General features: G+C 36.8%; 1 protein-coding gene across 6 annotated transcripts in view; it reads left to right on the top strand.

Annotated features, from left to right (window-relative positions):
- LOC149267472 (hyperosmolality-gated Ca2+ permeable channel 1.5-like) overlaps positions 1 to 19,691 on the top strand; it is a 292,293-nt gene that overhangs the window by 59,439 nt on the left and 213,163 nt on the right. Inside the window, exons 1-2 of one of the 6 annotated variants that reach the window (XM_089433181.1) lie at positions 3,983 to 4,083; positions 10,424 to 10,654. The exons of 3 other annotated variants lie outside the window; for them this stretch is intronic. In XM_089433181.1, the coding sequence (XP_089289307.1) occupies positions 3,998 to 4,083; positions 10,424 to 10,654 (317 nt within the window). In that variant the 5' untranslated portion in view covers positions 3,983 to 3,997. Of the gene's footprint in view, positions 1 to 3,947; positions 4,312 to 10,015; positions 10,655 to 19,691 lie in introns of those variants that run through there. 2 more of the 6 variants (XM_089433165.1, XM_089433157.1) reach the window with 2 other exon arrangements.

The raw sequence follows: 19,691 nt of genomic DNA, 5'->3' as shown, positions 1-19,691 counted from the left end.
CCTCCACTAGAGTGGAAACTATAACAGACTGCCTTCACAAGATTGCTAGCTTTGCTGCTATTTGCTAAAACAATTCCTTCCAAGAGGGGAGCTTTCACCTCTAGGTGAATAAATCTGCTAAAATGAACTCACCCCTTGTAAAATATGGAGAGTAACAATGCAAACTTTCCTTCTGAGAAATTAACAATACACTTAATAGAACCAAGAAAATCACTGCCCTTTACAAAGAATGGGAGGAACTGCCAGTCACTAATATAATCCAAGACCATACCACTGAATGTAAAGAGGCAAAAAGGGGATCTTCTACCTTACAAGCGCTGAAATCTTGAGAATCGAACATAGGATGAAGAAAACACCAAACAACAAAAATAAAACGAGCTGAGAGAGTGCTTCCCACCCAAAGATGAAAGAGCAAGCTGGGATTGAAAGGAAGCCAGTTTTGAGAGAATGGATGTCACCTAGGAGGGCCTGGTCCTTCTCTCAGACGGTGTTTAACCAACCTTGACATTGCTAGAGCATCCACAAGAACAAATTAAATACTAGAGCAACAACAGGGAGAGGTTGCCTTCGAACCACATTGAAATTATTACTCTTGATGGCCATGACAATCATAAAATAATGTGGAAAAGCCCCGAGAAGGTTCTCCGCTCCCCTCCCATCTTTGCTGTTCTGTAATCGCACATAGGAGGTGACTGAACTGCATGCAAATTCATCATAGTTTTAATGAAGAAATACAGTGTCATCGTGTTCACTTATTGCGGAGGGTGGCATTGCATGCAAATTCATGATAGTTTTCATGAAGAAATACAGGGTCATCATGTTCACTTATTGTGGAGGGTGGCAGCCACATCACTCCATGCGATTGCTTGAGGCGACGGTGGCTATGCCATCCTCTGTCTCCCTTGCCTCCCTTAACACCCCATCCGGCGAGGATGTAGCTTTGAGGTCTTTGGTCATTAGCTCTTGGCAGTCTGGCATTAGGAAAGAGTTCAGATTCTCAACCTAGGGATGACAGGGTTGAAAATTCAAATTGGTGTGTCCTTCCTTGGCCAAACGATCTGCAGCTTTGTTGCCTTTTCTTCGACGTGTGAGGTAAGGATCACAGGGATTTCCAAAAGAGAAGCTGGAATACGAACCAGGTAATTATCTAGTCACCAATTGTGGTAAGTTTTGTGAGGGCTTGATCCATTAAGAAGTTTCTTAATGGATGAATAACCAGCCTTGAATAGCCTACAATGATAATCTTTTGTGATGATAAATTTTGCAAGAGTTGAAATAGCATGTATATGTGGAAATAGGCTGGTGAGTTGGGATACACTAATAGGTTGGTGAGTCGACAGCAACATTTGAGGGCCATTTTGCCTAGATGCTTGTGTGTAAATGTGTTATGGGGGCCGTTGTGCATGGATCTGTTGTGCTTTGGGGCTGGTATGCTCGTGTGTACATGTTTATATTTTTGAGCCTAGAAGGCTTGATAATGTAATTATGCAACACATGCATATTAATAAAATAAAATGGTTGCAAACCGAAAGATGAAACGAGAATGGGGGGCTGAGACTCCATGGATGAGTAGAAGGGGCTTTATATGATTTAAATAATCATTAGAAGGAGCCCATGCATATAACTAAGACCATGAGGTGGCTTGGGTGAATGCCAAGTGGCGAAAAAAAGGTATGCATACAAAAGAGGCATGTTTGGCCCCATGCAGAATTAAGACTCCATGGATGAGTAGAAGGGGCTTTATATGATTTAAATAATCATTAGAAGGAGCCCATGCATATAACTAAGGCCATGAGGTGGCTTGGGTGAATGCCAAGTGGCGAAAAAAGGCATGCATACAAAAGAGGCATGTTTGCCCCATGAAGGATTACGCATAGGATCCTGCGCTATGACAGTACAGAATGGTTTACGTTCATTATTTTGGATGGATGGCGGCTGGCCATGGAAGCATAGTGACAGCGACGAAATGAAAGCATGGAAGGGTACCTAGAAGGCCTGTGAGGGCAGTGAAACTCTTGGAAGCCACAAGATTGTTGGTTCTTCCAAGATTGTCGGTTGGCGGTTGCCGGGATTGGTAACTAAGGCCATGAGGTGGCTTCGGTGAATCCCAAGTGGTGAAAAAAGGAATGTTTGGCCCCGTGAAGGATTACACAGAGGATCCTGCGCTATGACGGAGTAAATAATGGTTTCTGTTCATTATTTTGGATTGATGGTGGCTGGCCATGGAAGCATAGTGACAACGACGAAATGAAAGAATGGAAAGGTACCTAGAAGGCCTGTGAAACTCTTGGAAGCCACAAGATTGTTGGTTGGAGGTTGCCGGGCTTGGTACCTTGGCTGACAACCCTGGAAGCATGGTGACAACAACAAAATGAAAGCTTAGAAGGATACTTGGAATGCCTGTGAGGACAATGGAAAACACAGAACTGTCGATTGGAGGTTGTCAGGGTTCGTACCTTGGCTGTGTGAGGCCTGGAAGAACTGTGAGGGCAGCGGAACTCCTGGAAGCCACAGTTCTGACGGTTGGAGGCCGTCGGGCTTGGTACCTTGGCTGTGTGAGGCCTGGAAGCTCTGTGAGGGCATTGGAACTCTTGGAAGCCACAAGACTGCTGGTTGGAGGTTATCGGACTTGGTAACTTGGCTGCGTGAGGCCAGGAAGGGTACTTGGAAGGTCTGTGAGGGTAGTGGAACTCCTAGAAGTCACGTGACTGCTAGTTGGAGGCTGTGGGCTTGGTAACTTGGCCAGTTGTTGTTGGTACTGGGTATGTACGAGGTTTTGGGCAAGTTGATGGTTGATGCCGCATCGAGTCAAAGGCCCAGCTCGGGGATGACCTGATGTTGAAAGATAATGAACAATGTAGTCTATGGCTGAGTGGAACATCGAAGGCCTGCAGCCAGTTGCACACAACTAAAAGATAAGTGTTTAACTTCTATGTTTATTTCTGGTGCAATGTATGTATATATATGTGTTAGTGAAATGTATCTGAATTATAATTTAAGATGCATGCTCGTGTTTAAATAAGCCTCTGCATGGGCATGCACATAGATATGCACTGGTCAAACTGGAATTTCTGGACGAGAGGAAATTTTCAGATTACATGCTGCCAGGGGTAACTGGCACGAAATTGGGCCTGAGCAGGAGGCTGGACAAGCCGGCAGAGGGCTGGGGGTATGTTACAGGCATAGCAAAGATTTTTTATTTTCTGAACAGTTTTTTTTTGGGATTTGCCATTTTTGACGTTATAGTTAGCTTCTGAGACTTAGAAAATACTTGGATAGCATTAAAGTCTGTATTTTTTAATTAAATGAGATTGCTTTCTAAAAAAATGAAAGAGAAAAAAAATTCACGAAGATAGCTCATACCATCCAGTCGCATTAGTGAAAGCAGGACGTTGGTTTTGTCCGCCCATCAAAATTCGATCTCAAAAAACAGTTGTGAAACAAATTTCCATCCTCATAAGTTGTCGAAAAAATGAGTTCTCCACAAGAGTTACCAAACGTGTTATCCATCTCTGTGCAATGGCTTCCTTGAAATGTGGTCCACCTATCACTCTGTGGTCCAGGTCTCAGGGGTGCATGCAAGTCAAGCGGAAAGCGAAAAACTGAAAAGAAAAAGAGTGAATGAATATATTGAAGCACATTAACTGTACCCAAGGGGTTACTTACAGTGCAAGAAACTCCCTACAGTTAAATAAAGCGAACGGGTTAACTTGTCTCGTTAAAGCGAACGTGAGTACTTCATTTGATTTGATTTGATTTGTCACCTGAAGCGTTGGCTGAGGTTGGAGGCCAACCTACTTTGAGTGTAAGGAGCGTCTCACCTCTTAGTGGTGGATGCTCACCACTGAAGCTTTACTTCAAAGAAAAATTCCGTCCTTACTTTCTTTTGGTTAAATAGACGGATCTAGTTTCTCACTTTATTCTAGTATCAGTGTCATCCTTTTGTATATATTAAGTACGGGAGAATTTAATTTGAAGGAGGGAGAGGAGAGTGGAGATGGCAACTCTGGGAGATATTGCAGTATCGGGAGTCATAAATCTTTTGTCCGCCTTTGTCTTTCTGTTGGCATTTGCATTTCTAAGGTTGCAGCCCATAAACAGCAGAGTTTACTTTCCCAAATGGTATCTCAAGGGCACCGGGCAAAACCCCAAGAACTTAAGACCAACTATAAGCAAGTTTGTGAATTTGAACCACAGAACGTACTCGCAATTTCTGAGCTGGATGCCAGAGGCCCTCAGAATGCCAGAATCGGAGCTCATTAATCATGCAGGTCTTGATTCTGTTGTTTACCTGCGGATCTACCTTGTGGGGTAAGATCTCTTCTCTGGTTTGTCGTGTTTCGGAAACTTCAATTTTTTTTCTACTAGTAAAATGCATATCGAGTGGAATGGATGGGAGTGGTTGACAAATTTTGTTTGAGCCTACGAAGAAGATAAATTTTATTAGTAAAACAAAACATGAACGGATACACTTGCACATTTGAACTACAGGACAACTACACACTTTCTATTTCCCAGAGGTAATGCTCAATCTTTCTAGAAAAGAATCAAACAATTCCAGTTCAAATGACAGTATTTCCCGTAACAGTACACAATCTATGCACTTGCCCGCTCTCTTATAGTGCGGAACACACAATTCTATATACTTATAAAATAAGAATATTCTTCTACTTTTAACTCTTGACCCCTTGTTTGGATGTAGGCTTACATGTTCATAATTACTCTCTTGTTAAGTTACACTCCCATCACTTGAGTACAAGACTTGCAGAGGGCACATTCTATGCCATTGAATAATTACGTAATAGACGAAATAGGTAATTAGGTATTGCATTATGCTACCTCCTCTCATATTTTCTCGTCTAAAATATGAATCAAACAAGACAATATAGATGGCAACAAAAGCATTTTTGGTTGTTGTTGTTTGAATCCAATTTTCATAAATTCAAATCAAATGCTCAAGTAACCAGGAGGGACACGAAAATGGATGCATATACCAATTTATCATTTGTTTAACAATGCCAATGCAAGTACACATAATTATGCCGAAGGCATTCTTAAGAGTTTTTTACCACAACCTGGTGATCCAGACAGCTGGGTTTGGAAAACCATCCCTTGTCACATGCCATTTGAAACCTGCCATCATTCTGTGGACCTGTACTGTGCTTTTCACTTTGGCATTATACCTACGCGGCGTCATCCTTCATATTCTTCTTTGTTCGTTGTTCCGATTCAAAAAGGCTAAAAAACGCTCCAAACTGCTGGCTGAACGCCTAATTCTAATGTTCTCTGAAATTGGCCAAATCAAAGCCGAAAGATCTAGTGCAATCGATTAAAATTCGTGGAGTTCGCCGGCTAAACGCCCCAAATTTCTCTGTGCAATGTGGCCGACGCGATCTGGTCAGATCCTCATTCGGGCACACTTTAAAATTTGCCCTCAATTTTTTTCAATCCCATTTTCAAATCCGCAGCGGAATGTCTCTGGTCTTTCTTTTAACAGCGGGGAATGTCGTTGATGCTTTTATTATTATCTTTTAAAATCAATAAATTTAATATTTTAATAATTTGATATTTTATTACAATTTCAATTTATTTTAATAATTCGATATTTTGGTAAATTTTCAATTTAATTATTATTTTTTATTTGATTTATTAACATGTCAATAATGGTTTATGTGTGATTATTTAGATTATTTTCATTATATACGAGTAAAAAATGTTAATAATTATTTATATGTGTGATAAAATGTTAATAATATTGTAGAAGAATTACGTTAGAAAATCTTTGACACACATTTATATTACTTAATTTAATTATAGTTATTTTTTATTTAGAATTGTATTAATTTTATTTTATGAGTAAAAAATGTTAATAATATTGTAGAAGAATTACGTTAGAAAATCTTTGACACACATTTATATTATCTCATTTAATTATAGTTATTTTTTATTTAGAATTGTATTAATTAGAAACATTTTATTTTTTATATTTTTTTATTAATTTTTAAAATAAATTATCAAAAAATATTAAATTTATATTATGATTTTTTATTTTATAATATTTTATGTGGTAACCCATTAAAAATTAATTTTATGAGAAAATTATAATAAAAAATCTATTACGAAAATTTTTATACTATTTCAGAAAAATTAAGTGAAATTAAGTGAGAGCTAATTTTAGACAACCTAACTAAAATCCTGATTTTAATGAAAAGAAATTTATACAATTTATGAATTTCATTTTTCCAAAAATTTAAGGATTTGATAAATTAGTTAAAAATTAATTTTATGAAAAAATTATAATAAAAAATGTACTACCAAAAATGTTAATACTATTTCAGAAAATTAAGTGAGAGCTAATTTTAGACAACCTAACTAAAATCCTGATCTTAATGAAAATAAACTGATACAATTTATGAATTTCATTTTTACAAAAACTTAAAATTATAAACAACGTTTAAGAATGGAAGGATTTGATAAACTACAATTTATGAATTTCATTTTTCCAAAAACTTAAAATTATAAACAACGTTTAAGAATGGAAGGATTTGATAAACTAGTTAATGTTGTTGAAGGTTTATGACTATGGAAGTGGCTATCAATGAAGATGTGATTTGATTATTCATTTCTACGTTTTATTTTTGTTCATGTCAATTTACGCCATCATCTTTATATGATTCTAGTAAAGCTATTTTGGCGATGGAACTCTATTACTGTAATGTAATCTAATCATCATTGTCTTGTCTTGGTTAGAGGAGTGAAAAACTCATTGTTCCACAGGGATGCGTCCATGCACCCAGACCGGGATATTTGGGAGTGCGTTTCTTACGCGGAGTTGTGAGGAGCCACAGGGGCGCGTTTCTCTAATGTGGAGACGTGGCTCCCAGAAAGTGTGTTTTTGGGCATCCCTAGTGCGTCCTTCTTTTAATTTGTCTAATAATACTTTATATAAAAAAAATAAATTAAAATTCACATATTAAATAAAAATTATAAAAAAAATAAATTAAAATTCACATATTAAATAAAAATTATAATTATAAAGTTAAAACTTACCGAGCTTAACTTATCTATTCACTTTCCAAATTCTCTTGCGTGCTGTCAAGCTGCGCCGAGTGCTCTCTTGCCACTGTCGAGCTGTGTTCTCTTGCCCACCGTCCAGCTGTGTTCTCTTGCCGTGGTCAAGCTCTGCTCTTTTGCGGATGAGCTCTGCTCTCTTGCCCCCGGTCGAGAATAATGAAGGGTGAATTTAATTTTTAAATCAATGGTTAAATTTAATTTTTAAATCAAGGTAAATTATAGAATGATGAATGATATTTCATTATTAAATCTCATGGCATAGATAAATGATGAGTATGTCATGTGAACGTATGTATCAAAATGATTAATAAAAATAAATCAATGTATGTTATTATTTATTATTTTGAATTTATTTTTATCGTGGATTAATGTATTATTATTAATCTATATGATTTCATTATTTAATATGAACTTTTTATATATATATATATATATATATATATATATCCATGTTCCACTGCACCCCGAAATTTTCCTAAAATTCGAGAGTATTCCTACAGGTCTCCCTATGCATTGAGAGTATTCTCCCTATGCATCTCTCTACACCGGAGTAGGGGTGGAACATTGGAAAATATTCCATCAACTACACTATAATAGCAACTTTCATAGCATAAAACTTCACCATTTGATGGAAGATTTCTTTTCTAATTACTATTGAAGTGTTGGTACCATGGTCGGAACATTTCCCCAACCATTCATGCCTTGCCATTCTAAACTGTACTTCGTGTGAAATTTGGTTTTGACTTTTTTTGTTTTTGATGAATCTTCGTGACCTTTACATGTTAGCTTGATGATGTGTTTTTGATAAATCTTTTTGTCACTTTTTATTATTTAAAATTGTTGTATGCTACTGGATTATTATGATGAAAATATATTAAACATAATAATTGATTGACTTTTAATTTTTCTATTTTAATCTTTGCATGTCTTTGCTATTAATTTTTATCTTTATTTTTATGTATGCAATTTATTTTGTTTTATGTATGTTAAATATTTAGAATACAAATAACTTGATGTCTTTCAAGTTTCGGATCATAGGTACAAAACTAGGCGTATTTGAGTGATGGCTTTATGTTTTTATAAGGAAATTTTGACTTTCAAGAACTCACAACATCACGAATCCTTAGTTGATGGCGAAGAAATTTATAGATTTTCCCTTATTTGCTTCATGAAAATTGGTGGCAAGATTCACACTACGCCTAAAGCTCAATCCTTGCACATGAAAAATCACAAATAACCCTCAAAACCCGAATTGATGCTTTATTTTGACTTTTTCAGCAGCATGCCCATAATTTTAGTTCGAATTGGGATAAATATGAAATTATCGTGATAACCGTATTTATCACGAGTTGTACCGAAATTATCACCTTTGAAATAAAGTGTTAGTTTGGGGTTTTCAATATTGCAATAAATTAAAGATGGAAAATTATTGCAATATTTACAATTATATTATCAACATGTTTTAATGATATTATCTAATTTAGGGAATTTTAGTCTATAAAATTAATGTTTTAACGTAAATGGAGGTGTGCACTTCCTCTATATATAGAGGTACACTTTATTTCATTTTCTCATGGATGAATTTTGGGGAGAAATCTCTCAGCGAGTTGAAAATTTCTAAAGTTTTCTCTTGATTCTTAATTTGATTTTGTTGATATGGATGTTTCTTTTTTATGGATGGATTTTGATGAAAAGGCTTTTCTGATGTGAATAGACTTCTTTTCATGGATGATTATTGGTGAACTTCGATGATACGAGTTATCTTCCTTCAATCTCATCTCATCTTTTGTTGATGAAAAAGGGTTATTAAATATGCACCATGGTTTTGCCAATATTTTTTATTGTTGAATTCTCTTGCACAATATTTTCATCTAAGTTCTTATGAGGTGAAGTTGGTTAAGCTCCCTACCTTATTTATCCTTGCAAACTCTTAAGTCGCATAGCCCAAGTCTGTCGGGTGCACTTGTTATTCTGCCCTAGTCCTTAAAGCTAAATCTACCTCAAACCTCTTTGAACCTTTTGTCAAGCTTTTTTCCATATGACCTTTGTTAAATTTGCTCCTTTATGCCATCTTTGAAGATTGAAAGACTCTGTAGGCTTATGTGACAACCAATATCGCTTACCAATTAAATGTCCAAAATATTTGGTATATAAAGAAATCCATTTAAGATAAATTAATAATATATTGAATAAATATATATAAAAAATTATATAAAGCGATGAAAATGCTGACTCTATATATACCTAATCAGAAGTGTCTTCTCTAGCCTGTCTTTTCAATTACCAATTATTACTTATTAAATATTATTTAGTTATATTTAATTTTGTTAAGTATATTGAAAGTTGAGAAACCATTATGCAATTACCAATTATTACTTATTAAATATTATTTAATTATATTTAATTTTGTTAAGTATATTGAAAGTTGAAAAACCATTATGCAGGGAGTTGTGAAAGTAGCCATTCATAAAAATTACCTTGGTCCAATCTTCATGAAGCTAATGCAATTGAACTTAACATGGAAATTTGAATTTAAATAAAGAAGATAAAAGCTTTTGACCATTAAACCTCAATAACAAATGTATATATTTCCATCACCAGATATTATAAATACACTCTTAACTTTAAATGCATAACATATTAATGGAAGATTTAAATCTGAATGAAAAATCATAACCCTTAAACCATAAACCTATATTGGATTCGTCTTACCAACACTCCCCAAAAGCCGGAACCATTCTAAACTATAATTAATTTTAGCAGTGTGAGTGATCTTCAAGCTATGCCAGTAAAATAATATTAAATCAGATCGGCTTATTCGTAACCGAAATGAAAGAGAAAGTCAACGCTCTTTCTTTGCGCCACGTTCTTTCCAAATATTAAATATAAAAGGCTTACGAACGTTTCACAGTTTTGGCCAGAGGACGAAAGGCTCCCTCTCATTTAAATGGCTTGAATCATCAGAGGGTCCCTTTGCCTCTCTGAATCCACTTTCTTTGGATTTGACAGTCACATGGCCGTTGTAGCAAATCATAATCCTAGGCATCTCAACTCGCAATATGTATTATTATATTACCTTCGAAACTTGTGCCCGATCATTGGTTTGTCTGCTGGCTGGCACCACTTTCACGTTCTTGGAAGAAAACTCGTTCCCATTTGTTTTTTATCAGATGATATACAGTGAAGTCAGATTATTGTAATATTTAGATGTGTATATTATGCAGTCTGGCTGTGGATTTTTTGGGAAAATTTGAAGTGGAGAGATGGCGACTCTGGGAGACATTGCAGTTGCAGGATTAATAAATATTCTGTTAGCCTTAACGTTCCTGTTGGCGTTTGCGCTTCTGAGGTTGCAACCCTTAAACGATAGAGTTTACTTTCCCAAATGGTATCTGAAGGGCTCGAGGCAAAGCCCCAAGCACCCTTCAAGATCAACTGTGGGCAGGTTCGTGAACTTGGACTACAGAAGGTACATACGGTTCCTGAATTGGATGCCGGAGGCTCTCAGAATGCCCGAGTTGGAGCTCATTGATCATGCGGGTCTCGATTCTGTCGCTTATCTCCGGATCTACGTTGTGGGGTAAGCGTATCTTCAACTTTCAGTACTTTTATGAATTCACTGTAAAGATAAAATGTACCAGCAAAAACAAAAACCAAAATAAAAAAACAGAGACGAGATTGTAAGTCTGCCAACTAAACACAATTTCACTTTCCTACAATAGTCAACACGGCAACATTCAACCAAAATTAAATCCCTATGCTTCAAATACAACTATTTTACTTATTTAACACATTTATGAAACCAGACTTCTGATGGCCACAAGCATACTTCTAATCTTGTGTCTTCACTAGAAGGACCTTGATTTGCCTCGTTAGGAGCTTCCATGCATCACACAAAGTATATTGATGTGTTGTGTGTGACATGCATGAAATGAGCATGTAAGACAAGCTAAATTTATGACTTATACTTTAGTTAAAGTAGGGAAAGCTAAAGATATGATAGTTGACTAAAATAATGTCACTTATCTTTAGTTAACTTGACGAGCTAATTTTGGCCTTCAATCTTAGCTTTGGGAAATTATAAATTGAGCCTAATGTGAGGTGCTAAGACACAAAACAAGAGTAAAAGACTGAGAAAGGCTTCTTAGTGAGGGTGTGTTGGGTTCAAGAGAGTGCAGTGGGGTTGGTGATCAATATTGTATTTTCTTAGTTGGACCATTATCCATGGTACAAGAGCCGAAGTAAGTTCCATAATCAATTTATTAATGAAAAACTGTTGATTGGGCAAAAATCTGTGTACATGTGTGATTCAGATCGAGTAATCTTTTTTTGCTTTCACTATATTTTTTGTATTAGGAATATGACAGTGTATTCGTTTCGTCAATATTGTTGGGAACTGAATACTAAATGTTGGGTTCGGAAAGTCTAACATGGTATCCAAGCCAAAAATCTGAATCGGTCTCGAAATTACAAGTGTGGGTTTATATCAGATCATTGGAGCTAGGTTGGCTAGGATCATACAAATGAGAAATTTTGTTTTGGGTTGAGAGGAATTTTTTTTTCATGGGTATTTTTTTGAGTCGAAAAAAAAAATTTGATTAAAAAGAAAAGCAAAGTAAGAAAAAAGAGGTCCTTTTTTTAAAGAGAAAAAATAAAAAAAATAAATATAAAAAGTGAGGCTGAGTGGGTGGCTGACAACCCACCAGCTTCTGGCAATAGGCTCGGGCAAAAGACTTGGGCAATGTATAGAAGGTGAAAAGTTAATAGTTGTTCAATTTGATAGATGGCTACTAGCCTATGCTATGAAGACAGGTTGGATGGGGCAAGAAATTTCAGCCCATGGAAGGAGTGATTTGTTTTGTTATTTGAGGAGTAGGAGTTGTGGGACATCATGGAGAAGGCTGTCCAAATTCCCATTGATCCTACTCAATTGGATGAGCCTAATAAGAACGGGAAGGACAAGAGAATAATCTTGCACTCCATTAAAGACCATATTATACCTCATGTGACGGGAAGAAGAATGCCTTTGAGATGTGGGAACCTTTAACCAAGTACAAACCAAAATAGAAAGTTGGTGTTGAAGGAGAAACTGAGAAATGCCAAGATTTTTGAAACTAACACAGTTGCATCATACCTAATCAAGATCACTCAGATTAGAGATGATTTGGCAGCAGCAGGGGAAATTATTGATAGTGAAGAGTTGGTTAGATCAACCTTGAGTGAATTTCCTTTGAAGTGCGATGCCTTTGTTGATGGGATTGTTGCACGAGAGAATCTGCCCAATTGGGATAGATTGTGGGATGATTTCGTACAGGAAGAGACAAGGAGACGTTCCAAAACTGTAGGCCAACATGATGGTAAGGATGATGAGGAGAATTTTTCTCTTGTTGTAAAGGACAAAAGTAAAGTAAAGGGAAGTGGGGGATCTGCTTCCATGAAGGACATGAGCAAAGTGAAGTGCTTTTCGTGTCACAAGACTAGTCACTATGCAAGCCAGTGTCCATACAAGAAGAAGAAGAAGGAGGAGGATCAGGTGGTTGCATCAACATCAATTGAGATTGATGACTTTACGAAGAAATTTAAGAAGGAATTTTCTCTAGTTGCCTATGTTTTTGACAGCAATACTGTTGTGTATCATGACAATGGGTTATGGCTAGTGGACAATAGGGCGTCTAGTCACATGACGGGAATGAGGTCAGTGTTCCGCAGTATTTCAGAGACAGACTCAGACTGTAGTGTGTTTAGTGGGACTAGTACCATGCATTCAGTGAAGGGGGTTGGTTGTGTTAGATTCCAACTAGAGTTAGGAGGATTTCTAGAGACGACAAGGATGTTGTTTGTTCCAGGGTTGATGGTACACGTGCTCTCAATATCGGCCTTGGAGAATGCTGGATATAGAATTTTGTTCTGAGATGGATAGGTGCTTCTATATTTAGAGGGAGTGACTGTGGATGCAGCTGTAGTGGTTGGCATTTGATAGGACTAGTCATACAGGTTGTTGGGACAACCTATGGGTATATTTGAGGGGACCTTGGATACAAGAACAAAGTTAGTTATTGAGAGGGAGTAGGTGGCGAGTGTTGAAGAAAGTGTAACTAGGTTCGGTCTTCATAATGACATGATCTTTGTAAACGATGAAATAAAAAAAATACATTTTTTTTTATGCCTTGCTGCATGGGTTTCATGAGCAAGAAATTTATTTATTAGTGGCTCCCATTGAGAGCCTTAGGATTTATTATTTTGAGTCAAAGAGTCAATGTCATGTATAAAGAGCTCTTCTTGAGCATATGTAAAATATTTATGAGTCAACCTAGTGTCTAACAACCCTCCAAAGACAAGCACAATCCTCTTGAAGAAGTCGGCCAACAAATGAATAAGAAAACAATCATGTCGGCTCAAATAAGATGACACACCTCTTCTTTGGTTCAAGTCGGCTAAATATGGAGGACGAACTACTATAAATACCCAGCTAGGGTCACCACAGAAAGTGCAGGAACTTGGATTCCTTTGAAATCTCGGAGAAGTATAGTGGTGCAGGAATTTCAGGTGAAGTACAGGAGTTCAAGTTCTCAGATGCAGAAGGATCTCTATGTTTTCAAATGGGTATTACAGAGGTACAGTCTTAAACACTGACTATCTCAGCATACTAAGACGCAGTCACAACTGTCTCAACATACTAAACGTGGTTACAATCTTGGTATATTTGTGATGAAACGAATCTCCGTGATAACACAATGATACGCTATATCTCGGCTTACATTCTAGACACAGTCATGATCCCAGCATAGATGCAATCATGGTCTCAGTGGTGTTCCAATGAAGATATTAGTGGTGTAGCAATGATGCAATAGTGATCTCAGTGCAACTCTCATTCATGTATATGGAGACTTCATTGTTATGTTGAAGGCCTTGGTGAAGGTGCAACAATGGTGTTGTAGCAGTAATGATGACCTTATTGGTGCAACAAAGCTGATGATTTCAACAATGACAAAGAAGAGGATTGGTGTCTTGGTCTTGGAGTGGCCTAATAGGTCAAGGGTCATGGTCTTGGTATTTGTCAATTGGAGTCTCTATAAGAAGAATTTTGTGTGGGTTTTTGCTGTCAAAGCGTGAGAGTTTTTGGTCTTGGCAGAAATCCAAACATCTTGTGTTCTTGTCTCTTTGTTTTTTGTAACTATTTGATGAATATAAGAAGACACACTCTAATAAGAAAAAGTGAAGACTTTACTAAGAAGAAAAGTTAAAATACCTCAGAAGTAGTTATCATGCTAGAAGAATCTCATTAACTTCACTTGCCCTAGATTCTTCAACAACGAGGAAGAGTGATTCTTTAGTTACCACCAAGAGCCTCAACTGTATGATATGACATTGTTAGATGCTCAGGAGTAGGGTCCTTAGAGCATGATTGGAACTTAGATGTGACAAGTTCTTATCTCAAGTTTCAGATAAGGTAACAAGACAGGGTTCAGTGTCAGAGGGGGCAACTATAGATATTCAGATGGGCTTAGAGATAGATTTAGGTGGAGAAGGTTCTTTTAGAAGTACTTGCCTCGCTAAGTGTGTTGAGCTTTGTAGCTCGGAAGGTACTTCTAGTCATGTGTCTTGAATAGAAGGACTTTGATTTGCCTCGTTAGGAGTTTACATGCAACACACAGAGTGTGCAAATAAGTTGCACACATGTTGATGTGTTGCGTGTGACATGCATGAGATGTGCATGTAGGGCAAGATAAATTTATGACTTGTACTCGAGTTAAAGTAGAGAAAGCTAAAGATAACATAGTTAACTAAAGTAATGCCACTTATCTCTAGTTAACTTGACGAGCTAATTTTGGCTGTCAATCTTAGCTTAGGAAAGATATACATTGAGCCTAATGTGAGGTGCTAAGACACAAAACAAGAGCATTAGATTGAGGGGATTTTCAGTGAGTGTGTGCTGGGTTCAAGAGAGTGCAGTGAGGATGGTGATCAGTATTGTATTTTCTCAGTTGGGCCATTACCCCTGGTATGAGAGCCCAAGTAAGTTATGTGATTAATTTATTACTGAAGCACTGTTGATTGGACAAAAAATTGCTTGTGTGTGATTCAGACTGAGTAATCTTTTTTGCTTCCGCTATATCTTTTGTGTTAGGAATCTGGCAGTGTATTCGTTTCGATAATAATTGTTGGAAATCAAATACGGGTGTTGGGTTTGGAAAGTCTACCAACAATATAAAAAATTGATCTATAAATTATAGTGGATATTCCACCTGACAGTTCACCACAACAAATCTAATAAAGTAAACCGAAATCTATACTATGAAGGGTTAGTTTCTTTAGATCCCAAATCTGTTATTACTGAGTTTGTTGTTTATGCATGCAATAGATAAAATATAAAAAATAAAGAATAGTAACACACACCAATCACAATGAAAACCAGGATATGCTTTGGAAAACTCTTTCGGAAGAAAAACTTTGCTAGAAAGTGAGACTGCTATGCTCTTTATTGTCTAGAATGAAAATGATACAAATATAAAGGAGAAGACTCTCTTTTTATGGAGTTACATGAGACCTGTGGACCATGGGCTGCTATAGAAACAAACCTCCTCTGCTTTTCTCTCTCTATCCACTCTTAGGTACTCTGCACTGATATGGAACAAAATGCACTCCAATGGAATTCAACTCCTTTTCCTACTAGTGGCTCGTTTGTAACACTGTCTGATAGCCAATTAGGGGTTAAGTTTGACTCCTTTAACTTTCAACTAGAGTTACAACCTTGACCTTTCTAGAGTCTTCTTCATAATCTCAACATGGCTAGCCCCTTTTCCATCAGTAACGGGGTTGATAGGGTATCCTTTTGAATCATGGTGGTCAAAATAGGAGGGTCAACTTTTGGGTGGCATAACTTCTACATATGTACTTGGTTTCACATTTTTTTTTTCACCGTAGGGAAGGTCTTTGAGTATAAAAAATGCCAGAGAGTATAGCCACAAGTGAGAGATTTTGGATCCCAAAAAACTTCTTTAGTGCCTCAAACTGTCTTTGGAGGGTTTCAAACTCCAATTCTCCAAACTTGGACTCTGTAAAAATTTCTCTCTAAGTTGACTTCTCCATTTTTTTCCACTCTAAAAACATTGAGGTGGATGTCAAACAATATAAGGATCCAATCCGGAGCATACCTCACCATTTTGTGTAGAATCCCATCTTTTTATACAAGTAACTCAACCAATATACCCAAAACAAATTTCATAGCAAATAAATCAACCACTTTAACAAATTTGTTTATTAATACCACTATAAATTTCCTTATTGCTAAACAAATAACTTAACCATCATACCATAAGCAAAAATACCTTAGTAAACAAACTAAACCAATATACTCTGATTTGTTTTATTAATTTGACCTGGATTTACATGTTCAAGTAACCTTTTGAGTTACACAAATAGGTTACTGGAAGCCCATAAAACAACCATGGCTAATGACATGATATATTGGGCAAATAAGGGATGATGAAAATGTTTAAATGTCCCCTTATGCCACTTTAAATTACAATACTAAAACAGATTGGATGGTTGGTTTGATCCTCCCTTTTGATGCGATGGCCCAACAAGTGATGGCTCGAATGTTGGGAAGGAAAAGGCATTGAATATGGCAGCAGAAATATGGGCTGAAACTACCCCAAAAAAAACCTTCAACTTGTTGATAATAATTGGTACAACCTCCTCAAGTGATCCCATGCCTTGGCAATGAGTGAATCAACCTCCTTTTTCCCACACAATTTGCAGATGGAAAATATGACCTCCAAAATCCTCACGGTCTCTAGCTATACCCATGACCCGACAATGAGATGAATCTTCAACAATAAATGCATGTGAATTTGTTTCCTTTTGATAAACTATGGTGGATTTGTTTCACCACCGAAACCAATTAGCTCAAGGGTTTCACCATTAGCACTCCAAGGCCGTAAGAGCTCTCAAAATTGATATGAGGAAATTATTATGCATTCTGAAAGAGTGAGCTCTAATCTTTCTTGTATAACTTTTTTTTCCTTTTACCTTTGTGACTAAATCAATGTCACCTTCACATTTTTCTTTTTCGCCCAATTGTCATTGAAATAATTAAATTAATTGAGCCCCTTTTTGGCTGACCATAGCCTACGGGAATCAAACAGACTACTGAGTCATTATCTTGGAGCGATCATTTGGAGAGGGACATTACAGTCCTCCCATCTCGTGATTGCTTTCCCTCAAGCAATTGCAAACTAGGATGTTGGAAAATATGCTCTTTGATGCAAGAGCATTCAGCTCAGAAAGATCATTATATTTTAGTAGACATAAGGGGTCATGTGTTTTAAGGAATTCAGTTTCCTAAGTGTTAAATTAATGTAATTATTTAAGCTTTTGAGTGATTTTAATGAGAATAAGAATTAATTAAGTATTGTGAGGCATATTTGTGAATGTTCTCGAATGTTGGAGAACATGAGAGATTTAAGATAGTTGAAAGATTTGGGAATCAGTTGTAAATCTTAGATTAGGAATTGGTTTCATGATTTGAGGAATTAGCGAGGATCCTTAGGGAAGAGATTTTAGGATTTTGTTAAAAGGCATAGAAAGGAGTTAGCTACTCAATCAGTCAGTTAGTTAGCTAGTTAGGAATCAGAGGTTTGATTGTAACTTGTAAGCCTACGTGCAGGTAGGAAAACAGAGACCACTGATTAAAATATCAGGCCAGAGAGGCAGAGAGTCTCATTATTTAATAATTTGTTTATATATATATATATACAGAGGATTTAATTCCTCAATTATGTGAGTGTGGATTGAGTAATTGAAGGATAAATTGTGTATGAATTAGTTTAATTCTGCATAATATATGTATGCAGGTGGAGTTCAGAACACAGAGAAGAAGTAAGGATGTTGGCTCGTGTTGGATCGTTAAATCCGATTGAAGGATCAACATGAAGTTCGGGAGTGACAATGATTAAAGAGTATGCAGAGTTAAGCTTAGGAGAGAGTTGTGTGGCAGAACAACGAAAGACTAGAACCCTGAAGAAACCCGAAACCGCAGAAGAACACTAAGAAATAGCATAAAAACGAAGTAAAGGGAAGGACGAAGAAATGAGGTGACGATGCACAGGAGTCGTTGGATCTATAAGATCAACGAACGAGGTTGAAGGCGATGGGCGACCAAGATTAAGTCGCACAACATAAAGTAAAAGAGATGAACAGTGGAGATTAAACCCAAGTGCTAGCGGAATAGAGGAGTGGTTTCCTTAGGCGGAAGTGGTTTTCGCGCGGCATCAAAACCGTAAGTGGTAAGTGAAAAACGGACCCGATGAGGTTTATGAACCATATCTTAATTTAGTTGAAGTTCGAAGGTGATCGGACTATCCGTTAAATCTGAGATCGGACGGATATCACGTGCTAAGCAAGTGTAGAGGAATCTTTGAAAAACAGACCTGATGAGAGTTTATGCAGCGGGGTTAAATCCTGTTGAGATCCAGTGATCAGGACCATCCATGGGTTGATGGATCGGACGATAATCGCGCAAAAAAGTGCGCGCAGGTTATTGATGATGAGCGGACCTGATGTGATTATCAACGCAAGTTAAGTTTGTTTGAGTTTCGGAGGATGAATGGAGATCGCGCGACAACCGTTGATCTGGTGGAGTGAAATCAACGGTGGAGGGTGAATGCGATAAAGGTGAGCATCAGAAAATGTGCAAAGGCCGTGGGAAGGCGAAAAAGTAAAGTTAAGTGGGTTATTGGTATATTTCTATTATATGAGGTTATAATAGAAATAAAGTGAATTAAAAGATTTAAGTCAGGTGTAACCAAAGTCTAAGACCATGGTATGATTAAGAGCGAGCAGGTAGGTGGAAATCAAACAGAGGGTTAAGTAATGAGTTATAAGAATTAACCACAGTTTATGAAGGTTGGGTAAAATTCCGCTCAAAGGTTAATTAAGAGTTAGACTATGGATAGTCAAATAAACGTTTCCACATGAGATTTAAATTAAGAAGCCTAAAGCCTTAATATGTGAAGGTTTGACTAGACAGGGGAATTGAAATTCCTGGGACAAAATAGATTATGCATTTTATATGCATACTGTGGGTAAAGTCAGCTTAGGCAGGCATCACTCTCCTTCCCACATAACGTCCTCTACTAGCAAGTCTTTCGACATAATAAGATACTCCTATCTTGGGGTAACTCTGTTGAAGTAATAACCTGTTGATGATTCCTTCTCCTCTCTGGTATTCCAAGCTTGTAAGTTACTTCTCCAACCCTCTTGATTACTTTGTAGGATTCATTAAAGCGTGGTTTCAACTTTTTTGTACCATTTTTCATCAAAGAAGATTGTTTGTATGGTTGCAACCTCAAGAAAACCAAGTTTACTACCTCAAAACTATTGAAGTTTGTAGCCTAGGCATGTACCTCTGCACAAGCCTTGTGTCGTGGCATGCAGAAGTTGCCCACATCACCTTAGAACACTTGTTCTAGGTTGAGTAAGTTGCTTTTGTTTAACTTAGGGAAAAATCACATATTAATATGTCGACTTATTAAGTTAAATAAAACTTGGAAAAAGTAAATTATTTACTTTGGTGAATAAGTTTTAATCTTAGCTGTTGATCTCAAGTGAGACAA

The sequence above is a fragment of the Pinus tabuliformis genome, chromosome 6 (genome assembly GCF_031772625.1).
Source record: "Pinus tabuliformis cultivar Carrire ecotype Pingquan chromosome 6, CPIR1, whole genome shotgun sequence".
NCBI lineage: Eukaryota > Viridiplantae > Streptophyta > Pinopsida > Pinales > Pinaceae > Pinus > Pinus tabuliformis.
Note: the sequence above shows the minus strand (reverse complement) of the source record. Positions and strands in the feature narration are given on the sequence as shown.